The following is a 12,514-nucleotide window of genomic DNA, read 5'->3' as shown; positions in this document are numbered from 1 at the left end:
GTATGAATAAAGACACCTACTCTAGTCCATGGTAGTGTCCTGTATGAATAAAGACACCTACTCTAGTCCATGGTAGTGTCCTGTATGAATAAAGACACCTACTCTAGTCCATGGTAGTGTCCTGTATGAATAAAGACACCTACTCTAGTCCATGGTAGTGTCCTGTATGAATAAAGACACCTACTCTAGTCCATGGTAGTGTCCTGTATGTATAAAGACACCTACTCTAGTCCATGGTAGTGTCCTGTATGAATAAAGACACCTACTCTAGTCCATGGTAGGTTCCTGTATGTATGAAGACACCTACTCTAGTCCATGGTAGTGTCCTGTATGTATAAAGACACCTACTCTAGTCCATGGTAGTGTCCTGTATGTATAAAGACACCTACTCTAGTCCATGGTAGTGTCCTGTATGTATAAAGACACCTACTCTAGTCCATGGTAGTGTCCTGTATGAATAAAGACACCTACTCTAGTCCATGGTAGTGTCCTGTATGTATAAAGACACCTACTCTAGTCCATGGTAGTGTCCTGTATGAATAAAGACACCTACTCTAGTCCATGGTAGTGTCCTGTATGTATAAAGACACCTACTCTAGTCCATGGTAGTGTCCTGTATGAATAAAGACACCTACTCTAGTCCATGGTAGTGTCCTGTATGAATAAAGACACCTACTCTAGTCCATGGTAGTGTCCTGTATGAATAAAGACACCTCCTCTAGTCCATGGTAGTGTCCTGTATGAATAAAGACACCTACTCTAGTCCATGGTAGTGTCCTGTATGAATAAAGACACCTACTCTAGTCCATGGTAGTGTCCTGTATGAATAAAGACATCTACTCTAGTCCATGGTAGTGTCCTGTATGAATAAAGACACCTACTCTAGTCCATGGTAGTGTCCTGTATGTATAAAGACACCTACTCTAGTCCATGGTAGTGTCCTGTATGAATAAAGACACCTACTCTAGTCCATGGTAGTGTCCTGTATGAATAAAGACACCTACTCTAGTCCATGGTAGTGTCCTGTATGTATAAAGACACCTACTCTAGTCCATGGTAGTGTCCTGTATGAATAAAGACACCTACTCTAGTCCATGGTAGTGTCCTGTATGTATAAAGACACCTACTCTAGTCCATGGTAGTGTCCTGTATGTATAAAGGCACCTACTCTAGTCCATGGTAGTGTCCTGTATGAATAAAGACACCTACTCTAGTCCATGGTAGTGTCCTGTATGTCTAAAGACACCTACTCTAGTCCATGGTAGTGTCCTGTATGTATAAAGACATCTACTCTAGTCCATGGTAGTGTCCTGTATGAATAAAGACACCTACTCTAGTCCATGGTAGTGTCCTGTATGAATAAAGACACCTACTCTAGTCCATGGTAGTGTCCTGTATGAATAAAGACACCTACTCTAGTCCATGGTAGTGTCCTGTATGAATAAAGACACCTACTCTAGTCCATGGTAGTGTCCTGTATGTATAAAGACACCTACTCTAGTCCATGGTAGTGTCCTGTATGTATAAAGACACCTACTCTAGTCCATGGTAGTGTCCTGTATGAATAAAGACACCTACTCTAGTCCATGGTAGTGTCCTGTATGAATAAAGACACCTACTCTAGTCCATGGTAGTGTCCTGTATGAATAAAGACACCTACTCTAGTCCATGGTAGTGTCCTGTATGAATAAAGACACCTACTCTAGTCCATGGTAGTGTCCTGTATGTATAAAGACACCTACTCTAGTCCATGGTAGTGTCCTGTATGTATAAAGACACCTACTCTAGTCCATGGTAGTGTCCTGTATGTATAAAGACACCTACTCTAGTCCATGGTAGTGTCCTGTATGTATAAAGACACCTACTCTAGTCCATGGTAGTGTCCTGTATGAATAAAGACACCTACTCTAGTCCATGGTAGTGTCCTGTATGTATAAAGACACCTACTCTAGTCCATGGTAGTGTCCTGTATGTATAAAGACACCTACTCTAGTCCATGGTAGTGTCCTGTATGAATAAAGACACCTACTCTAGTCCATGGTAGTGTCCTGTATGAATAAAGACACCTACTCTAGTCCATGGTAGTGTCCTGTATGAATAAAGACACCTACTCTAGTCCATGGTAGTGTCCTGTATGTATAAAGACACCTACTCTAGTCCATGGTAGTGTCCTGTATGTATGAAGACACCTACTCTAGTCCATGGTAGGTTCCTGTATGTAGGAAGACACCTACTCTAGTCCATGGTAGGTTCCTGTATGAATAAAGACACCTCCTCTAGTCCATGGTAGTGTCATGTATGAATAAAGACACCTACTCTAGTCCATGGTAGTGTCCTGTATGAATAAAGACACCTACTCTAGTCCATGGTAGTGGGAGCTGGCTGCTTGGCTGAAGGGGATCTGGGTCACTTTCCTGGGGGTCAAGTCTGGAGACATCTGGAATGTATTTCCCCTGGAAACACACAGAGACACATTATTGTACAGGAGCTGTGAACATTTTCTATTCAAATCCAAGACTGCAGCGAAGAACACACAGTACCGCAGCGAAGAACACACAGTACTGCAGCGAGAAACACACAGTACCGCAGCGAAGAACACACAGTACCGCAGCGAAGAACACGCAGTACCGCAGCGAAGAACACACAGTACCGCAGCGAAGAACACACAGTACCGCAGCGAAGAACACACAGTACCGCAGCGAAGAACACACAGTACCGCAGCGAAGAACACACAGTACCGCAGCGTAGATCACACAGTACCGCAGCGTAGAACACACAGTACCGCAGCGAAGAACACACAGTACCGCAGCGTAGAACACACAGTACCGCAGCGAAGAACACACAGTACCGCAGCGAAGAACACACAGTACCGCAGCGAAGAACACACAGTACTGCAGCGAAGAACACACAGTACTGCAGCGAAGAACACACAGTACTGCAGCGAAGAACACACAGTACCGCAGCGAAGAACACACAGTACTGCAGCGAAGAACACACAGTACCGCAGCGAAGAACACACAGTACCGCAGCGAAGAACACACAGTACCGCAGCGTAGAACACACAGTACCGCAGCGTAGAACACACAGTACCGCAGCGAAGAACACACAGTACCGCAACGAAGAACACACAGTACCGCAGTGTAGAACACACAGTACCGCAGCGAAGAACACACAGTACCGCAGCGAAGAACACACAGTACCGCAGCGAAAAACACACAGTACCGCAGCGAAGAACACACAGTACCGCAGCGAAAAACACACAGTACCGCAGCGAAGAACACACAGTACCGCAGCGAAGAACACAGTACCGCAGCGTAGAACACACAGTACCGCAGCGTAGAACACACAGTACCGCAGCGAAGAACACACAGTACAGCAGCGAAGAACACACAGTACCGCAACGAAGAACACACAGTACCGCAGCGTAGAACACACAGTACCGCAGCGAAGAACACACAGTACCGCAGCGAAGAACACACAGTACCGCAGCGAAGAACACACAGTACCGCAACGAAGAACACACAGTACCGCAGCGTAGAACACACAGTACCGCAGTGAAGAACACACAGTACCGCAGCGAAGAACACACAGTACCGCAGCGAAGAACACACAGTACCGCAGCGAAGAACACACAGTACCGCAGCGAAGAACACACAGTACTGCGGCGAAGAACACACAGTACTGCAGCGAAGAACACACAGTACCGCAGCGAAGAACACACAGTACTGCAGCGATCTGAAGTGAAACTAAACTTTCCTGTCCTCTGCACCCAAACTGATTTAAGTGTGTAAAACAACTTCCTAATGAACTGACAGCTTGAATGTCTAGAACGCCTCTTAATTGAGTTTCTTTTAATGAACATAAATTACTAATATTCTTCTCTGCCTTCTGTAAGAGCACTGTCCGATAAAGGCCCTTTATAAATCAGCGGAATTCAATTAGGCGAAAACCTTTTGATTCGAAAGCATATCAGAGGTCGACAGCCACATGAAATCACCGTCGCTACATGGTGTCTGAAACCATGAACTGAATAGTTGTCTGCTGAATGGAGTGGATTCTCCTCGAGGGAAGAGAAAGCTAGAAACAGATTATTCAACATGTTGACGCCACCTTTTGGGGGGGGGGGGCATTCCAGTTTCAGACGGTGACAGAACTGATTTGCCCAGAGTCACACTGGAGCGCCGGAACACATTTCTACATCCATATTAGAAGCCTGAAATGTAATTTCATAGACTTTAGTCAGACAGATTGGGGGGCGGTCAGACAGATTGAGGGGTGGTCAGACAGATTGAGGGGGGTCAGACAGATTGAGGGGGGTCTGAGGGGGGTCAGACAGATTGAAGAGGGTGTCAGACAGATTGGTGTGGGGGTCAGACAGATTGAGGGGGGGTCAGACAGATTGAGGGGGGTTAGACAGATTGAGGGGTGGGTCAGACAGATTGAGGGGGGTCAGACAGATTGAGGGGGGGTCAGACAGATTGAGGGGGGTCAGACAGATTGGTGGGGGGGTCAGACAGATTGAGAGGGGGGTCAGACCGATTGAGGGGGGTCAGACAGATTGAGGGGGGTCAGACAGATTGAGGGGGGTCAGACAGATTGTCCTGTTGTTGAGCTACCCTCAGTAGCTGGGTTTCCATCCAGCGAATATTTTAAAATCCACATTAAGAAAATATGCGCATTTTCCCACCAGTGATAATGTTTCCACCAAACTGACTTGTTGTGGATAAACATCAGTACGTGATGATGTCGTGCACATAAAATGTACTTCTTTGTTTTAAGTTTTTATGTACCGAATAAAAATCTAAAGTTCAATGTGTTTCCATCGTATTTTCATCTCTACTGATCAGTTTCTGTCAGAAAGACTGTTTTAAACAGCAGACGTGCCTATTCTGGTCTTAGTATGTACGTACGCTCTAGCCAACAGCTGTGTGGGTAGACTAGTCTATATGATGAGATCATTATGGATAACAGCGAGAATATCTATATTTGTCAAATCGGCAGTCAAGCGTCGATCATCACGTCACCAGAATAAGACCATAGATATTTATTGGAAAGGAGCATCAAGCTCATCGCCAAAGACTTGTATAACTAACCGAAGATAGACCACAGCCTGTCGTTTCCAATGGGAGCAAATGAATCGCAGTGGGCAGAACAAGCAAGGAGGTGGGCAGAGCCAAGGATGAGCTAGCGAGATCCCATTGGTGTGTTCTAGCATGTATTTGCATATTTCTGTCAGGGAACGCCTACTTTGTGAAGTAGGCGTAGGCAATAAGTCAATTCACCCTTGCACTCCTTCTAAACAACGCAAACAAATATATATATATTTGGCAAAGGGCAAAGTCTACTAAACGTAGTCCACTCTGTTCATAACAGATTCTAGTTTTGTGAACAGAAAACGGTATTGAGATCAAATGTTTCATTGATGAGGAAAATTTGCAGAATATTGGCCAAAATCCACTGCCGGCCACTGGGCTTCCTGTCATCACCATATTTAGTAGTGAGAGGAAATGCCAACCGATGCTTCAGATTTCTACATCCAGTGAAATATTTGACTCATTGTTCTATCCGTGTCATCAGCGTGCACTTTAACCACTCCTGTGAAGTTCATCATCATGATTTATTTAATCTGTAGCCTAATAAACTGCTTGGTTTACCCAAGTCGTAGTGGGAGGACCACACAACATATCATCGCCTGACTCCATGTTTACTTTCGATATGATGCGTACTCTCATCTACTGGTGTCCCCCAGGGCTCGGTTCTAGGCCCTCTTCACTCTATACACCAAGTCACTCGGCTCCGTCATATCCTGGTCTCTCCTATCACTGAAATGACGATGACACTCTGCTACTTTTCTCCTTCCCTCCTCCTGACACCCATCTCTGCGTGCCCGGCAGATATCTCAGCTTGGATGTCGGTTCATCACCTCAAGCTCAACCTCGACAAGATGGAGCTGCTCTTCCTCCCGGTTAGTGTTAACTACTTTGGAGCATTCACACACATACAAATTGACCAGAGAGGCTGAGAGGCTGTTGTACATCTAAATACGTTAGACAACTTTCTGTAGTAGAGAGAGAATGAGTCAAAGCACAATGCCTTTGAACAACTCCCTAAAGTATCTGAACTGAACAGTATCTGAATTGAACAGTATCTAATCTGAACAATATCTGAACAGTATCTGAATTGAACAGTATCTGAACAATATCTGAATTGAACAGTATCTGAATTGAACAACTCTCTAGAGGTACCCTAGTCTCCAGACTAACAGAGTTACCCTAGTCTCCAGACTAACAGAGTTACCCTAGTCTCCAGACTAACAGAGTTACCCTAGTCTCCAGACTAACAGAGTTACCCTAGTCTCCAGACTAACAGAGTTACCCTAGTCTCCAGACTAACAGAGTTACCCTAGTCTCCAGACTAACAGAGTTACCCTAGTCTCCAGACTAACAGAGTTACCCTAGTCTCCAGACTAACAGAGTTACCCTAGTCTCCAGACTAACAGAGTTACCCTAGTCTCCAGACTAACAGAGTTACCCTAGTCTCCAGACTAACAGAGTTACCCTAGTCTCCAGACTAACAGAGTTACCCTAGTCTCCAGACTAACAGTTACCCTAGTCTCCAGACTAACAGAGTTACCCTAGTCTCCAGACTAACAGAGTTACCCTAGTCTCCAGACTAACAGAGTTACCCTAGTCTCCAGACTAACAGAGTTACCCTAGTCTCCAGACTAACAGCGTTACCCTAGTCTCTGGACCAATAGAGGCTGCAGATCTCCGGTGGGCAGGCCGTCTGGTGTGAAGTGTCTAAGCAGCTCTTTGGCATCCAGCAAGGCTGGGGTGGTTCTCTGGCCCTGGACGTCTTTAGGCCCCAGCAGACAGTCAGATGAGCTGCCAGACAGCAGACCAAACCTGTGAAGGGAGGAGACCAAAGATGAGACGGTTAAATTAGTCACGTGTGAGGAACCAAAGATACCGTCGGTCTCTCTATTCCCATAAGCCACCTTGCTTGCTTATTGTTGACGGAAGTGAGATGTATGTACCGATGTGAAGAGCATTATTCAAGTTTACCTCAGCTTCTGACGAGTCCTCTGGAGGTTCTCATAGTTCTGCAGAACACTTCTCTCTGGCCAATCAGCATGTTGGGAGTGTTTAATGAACTCTACATTGGAATGGGAAAAGAGTCATTTTTGTTTTATCAGTCAAGGTTTCTAGAAGGAGTCCGTTTTAGAGATGGCAAATACAGTGTATTCACAAAGTATTCAGACCCCTTGACTTTTTCCATTTTTTTGTTACATTACATCCTTATTCTAAATGTTTTATTTTTTTTAATCAATACCCAATAATGACAAAGCGAAAACAAGTAAAATTTTTTTTTTTGCAAATGTATAAAAATAAAACTACCTCATTTATATAAGTATTCAGACCCATTGCTATGAGACTTCGAAATTGAGCTCAGGTGCATCCTGTTTCCATTGATCATCCTTGAGATGTTTCTACAACTTGATTGGAGTCCGCCTGTGGTAAATTCAATTTATTGGTGATAATTTAGAAAGGCATAAACCTGCCTATATAAAAGGCCCTACAGTGGACAGTGCATGTCAGAGCAAAAACCAAGACATGAGGTCAAAGGAATTGTCTGTAGAGCTCCGAGACAGGATTGTGTCGAGGCACAAATCTGGGGAAGGGTACCAAAACATTTCTGCAGCATTGAAGGCCCCCAAGAACACCATGGCCTCCATCATTCTTAAATGGAAGAAGTTCGGAAGCACCAAGACTCTTCCTAGAGCTGGCCACCCGGCCAAACTGAGCAAGGGCCTTGGTCAGGGAGGTGACCAAGAACCCAATGGTCACTCTGACAGAGCTCCAGAGTTTCTCTGTGGAGATGGGAGAACCTTTCATAAGGACAACCATCTCCACCAATCAGGCCTTTATAGTAGTGTGGCCAAAAGGCACCTAAAGGACTCTCAAACCATGAGAAACAAGATTCACTGGTCCGATAAAAACGAGATTGAACTCTTTGGCCTGAATGCAAAACCTCACGTCTGGAGGAAACCTGTCACCATCCCTATGGTGAAGCATGGTGGTGGCAGCATCATGCTGTGGGGATGTTTTTCAGAGACAGGGACTTGGAGACTAGTTAGGAACGAGGGAAAGATGAACAGAGCAAAGTACAGAGAGATTCTTGATGAAATTCTGCTCCAGAGCGCTCAGGACCTCAGACTGGGGCGAAGGTTCACCTTCCAAAAGGACAATGACCTTAAGCACACAGCCAAGACAACGCAGGAGTGGCTTCGGGACAAGTCTCAGAGTTTCCTTGAATGGCCCAGCCAGAGCTTGAACCGGACTTGAACCTGATCTAACATCTCTGGAGAGACCTGAAAATAGTTGTGCAGCGACGCTCCCCATCCAACCTGACAGAGCTTGAGAGGATCTGCAAAAAAGAATGGGAGAAACTCCCAAATACAGGTGTGCCAAGCTTGTAGCGTCATACCCAAGAAGACTCGAGGCTGTAATCGCTGTCAAAGGTGCTCCAACAAAGTACTGAGTACTGAGTAAAGGGTCTGAATATATTATATTTATTTTTTATATATTAGCAAGCATTTCTAAAAACCTGTTTTTGCTTTGTTATTATGGGGTATTGTGTGTAGGTTGATGAAGGGAGGGGGGACTATTTAATCCATTTTGTCATAAGGCTGTAACGTAACAAAATGTGGAAAAAGACAAGGGGTCTGAATACATTCTGAATGCTCTGTATATGTTACTGAGCTGGTTACGGGGAGTTTTTTTAATTTTACCTTTATTTAACCAGGCAAGTCAGTTAAGAACAAATTCTTATTTTCAATGACGGCCTGGGAACAGTGGGTTAACTGCCCGTTCAGGGGCAGAACGACAGATTTGTACCTTGTCAGCTCGGGGGTTTGAACTCGCAACCTTCCGGTTACTAGTCCAACGCTCTAACCACTAGGCTACCCTGCCGCCCCAAAGGAGGGACTGGAATAGCAGAATACCTGTAGTCTTCGTAGTGAGGTTCACCTCCTCTGCTCCACAGGGTTCAACTCTGGGCAGACTGGAGGCTTCAGGCAGGGTAGAGGCTTTAGGCAGGGTAGAGTCATGCATCTTGAGGTACTGTTCTCTGGCCAGGCTGAGCAAGATCTTCAGGTCATTGACTGGTATTGAAGCTGGCTTCTCTGCCTCTTCTCTACGTCCTATTCAATATGGAATAACGAGAGTAGTCAGTAAGTAGCCTTGTCCGAGCCAGGATGTGCCATAAGGGCTGGAGACTCAAGTTTCTGTAGCATGAGGCTGCTTCATGTTATTGGATGTTTAATGCTGGAGGAACCACCTACCTGTCTGGCTACGATACAGACTGACTTCAATGCTTGAGGAACCCCCTACCTGTCTGGCAACAATACAGACTGCCTTTAATGCTTGAGGAACCCCCTACCTGTCTGGCAACAATACAGACTGCCTTTAATGCTGGAGGAACCCCCTACCTGTCTGGCAACAATACAGACTGCCTTTAATGCAGGAGGAACCCCCTACCTGTCTGGCTACGATACAGACTGACTTTAATGCTGGAGGAACCACCTACCTGTCTGGCTACGATACAGACTGCCTTCAATACTGGAGGAACCACCTACCTGTCTGGCAACAATACAGACTGCCTTTAATGCTTGAGGAACCCCCTACCTGTCTGGCAACAATACAGACTGCCTTTAATGCTGGAGGAACCCCCTACCTGTCTGGCAACAATACAGACGGCCTTTAATGCTTGAGGAACCCCCTACCTGTCTGGCAACAATACAGACTGCCTTTAATGCTGGAGGAACCCCCTACCTGTCTGGCAACAATACAGACTGCCTTTAATGCTTGAGGAACCCCCTACCTGTCTGGCAACAATACAGACTGCCTTTAATGCTTGAGGAACCCCCTACCTGTCTGGCAACAATACAGACTGCCTTTAATGCTGGAGGAACCCCCTACCTGTCTGGCAACGATACAGACTGCCTTTAATGCTGGAGGAACCCCCTACCTGTCTGGCTACGATACAGACTGACTTTAATGCTGGAGGAACCACCTACCTGTCTGGCTACGATACAGACTGCCTTCAATACTGGAGGAACCACCTACCTGTCTGGCTACGATACAGACTGCCTTTAATGCTGGAGGAACCACCTACCTGTCTGGCTACGATACAGACTGCCTTTAATGCTGGAGGAACCACCTACCTGTCTGGCTGCTACACAGACTGACTAATACTGGAGGAACCACCTATCTGCCTGGCTACGATACAGACTGCCTTTAATACTGGAGGAACCACCTACCTGTCTGGCTACGATACAGACTGCCTTTAATGCTGGAGGAAACACCTACCTGTCTGGCTACGATACAGACTGCCTTTAATGCTGGAGGAACCACCTACCTGTCTGGCTACGATACAGACTGCCTTTAATGCTGGAGGAACCACCTACCTGTCTGGCTGCTACACAGACTGACTAATACTGGAGGAACCACTTACCTGTCTGGCTACGATACAGACTGCCTTTAATACTGGAGGAACCACCTACCTGTCTGGCTACGATACAGACTGACTTTAATGCTGGAGGAACCACCTAGCTGTCTGGCAACGATACAGACTGACTTTAATGCTGGAGGAACCACCTAGCTGTCTGGCTACGATACAGACTGCCTTTAATACTGGAGGAACCACCTACCTGTCTGGCTACGATACAGACTGCCTTTAATACTGGAGGAACCACCTACCTGTCTGGCTACGATACAGACTGACTTTAATGCTGGAGGAACCACCTAGCTGTCTGGCTACGATACAGACTGCCTTTAATGCTGGAGGAAACACCTACCTGTCTGGCTACGATACAGACTGCCTTTAATGCTGGAGGAAACACCTACCTGTCTGGCTACGATACAGACTGCCTTTAATGCTGGAGGAACCCCCTACCTGTCTGGCTACGATACAGACTGACTTTAATGCTGGAGGAAACACCTACCTGTCTGGCTACGATACAGACTGCCTTTAATGCTGGAGGAAACACCTACCTGTCTGGCTACGATACAGACTGCCTTTAATGCTGGAGGAAACACCTACCTGTCTGGCTACGATACAGACTGCCTTTAATGCTGGAGGAAACACCTACCTGTCTGGCTACGATACAGACTGCCTTTAATGCTGGAGGAAACACCTACCTGTCTGGCTACAATACAGACTGCCTTTAATGCTGGAGGAAACACCTACCTGTCTGGCTACGATACAGACTGACTTGCTTTATTAAACTATGCTAGATATGGGTTTTTTTGTCAAATAGAATGTTTTCAATAAATTAGCTGGTTAAATAAACTGCAATAATAAAAATAAAAAAATACATTAACTCGGCTCTATTTGGTGGCAATAAAGCTCACTGCAAATGGAAAGAGTGTGCCGAGTACAGACATTTTAATATATATTCTGCGTCAGACATGATTCCGCTTGAAAAATCTTTTTATTTTTATTTTTTTATCTCAACGAGACTTACCTGGCTAAATAAAGGATGAATAAGATATGATGTTGTACTTACTCAGGCACTCCTTTAGGACCAGAGTCTGCACCTCGGCCAACTTCCTCTCCCTCTGAAGCAGTTGGTCTCCATGGAGACAGGGCAGGGAGCGCAGCCAGTCTGTAGTGGTGGAACCTGGGAGAAGAGGACTGCTTTATCAATCAATTGGCTGAACCCTTCTCAATAACATCAGAGAAAAGAGAAACCCGCACACTGCTCTCGCTAGTATCTCTTATTTTTATTTAAAGGCCCACTGCAGTCAAAATTCAGTTTTTCCTGTGTTTTGTATGATATTGTACAACAGCTGATGAAAGTAACACTGTAAAAAAGTGTGACGTGAGATCTGTGATATTTCCTGACAGTTGCTGGTTGAAAATACAATGTACACAGGACCTTCTAAATCAGCAGGTTTTGCATGGGTAGAGGTAAATAAGGTTGAATAAAATAAGTGACATTAATAAGAGCAGTGTTCAGGTTTCTCTTTTCCCCATGAAGTAATCACATTATTCACACCTGAAACAACATAACTCAGACGTGGGAGTTATTTTTAGGATGTTCAATAACCTGGTAACGTGGCTTATGAGTTCAAATGAAGTACATATGAATGGGACAACACAAACGCTATCAAAGGAGACAGGGTAGTTTAATACAAGCACACTGCATTAAGGAGACAGGGGAGTTTAATACAAGCTCACTGCATTAAGGAGACAGGGGAGTTTAATACAAGCACGCTGCATTAAGGAGACAGGGGAGTTTAATACAAGCACGCTGCATTAAGGAGACAGGGGAGTTTAATACAAGCACACTGCATTAAGGAGACAGGGGAGTTTAATACAAGCACACTGCATTAAGGAGACAGGGGAGTTTAATACAAGCACACTGCATTAAGGAGACAGGGGAGGTTAATACAAGCACACTGCATTAAGGAGACAGGGGAGGTTAATACAAGCACACTGCATTAAGGAG

At 45.3% G+C, this 12,514-nt stretch overlaps 1 protein-coding gene across 1 annotated transcript in view; it reads right to left on the bottom strand.

The window, feature by feature from the left end:
- LOC135538189 (mdm2-binding protein-like) overlaps positions 1-12,514 on the bottom strand; it is a 75,846-nt gene that overhangs the window by 28,723 nt on the left and 34,609 nt on the right. Inside the window, exons 13-17 of the mRNA XM_064964155.1 lie at positions 11,570-11,683; positions 9,005-9,202; positions 7,065-7,155; positions 6,738-6,905; positions 2,358-2,453 (exon numbers count right to left, since the gene is read on the bottom strand). Of these exons, the coding sequence (XP_064820227.1) occupies positions 2,358-2,453; positions 6,738-6,905; positions 7,065-7,155; positions 9,005-9,202; positions 11,570-11,683 (667 nt within the window). The remainder of the gene's footprint in view (positions 1-2,357; positions 2,454-6,737; positions 6,906-7,064; positions 7,156-9,004; positions 9,203-11,569; positions 11,684-12,514) is intronic.

This window comes from Oncorhynchus masou, unplaced genomic scaffold (genome assembly GCF_036934945.1).
Source record: "Oncorhynchus masou masou isolate Uvic2021 unplaced genomic scaffold, UVic_Omas_1.1 unplaced_scaffold_929, whole genome shotgun sequence".
NCBI lineage: Eukaryota > Metazoa > Chordata > Actinopteri > Salmoniformes > Salmonidae > Oncorhynchus > Oncorhynchus masou.
This window is presented reverse-complemented; position numbering and strand designations above follow the sequence as displayed.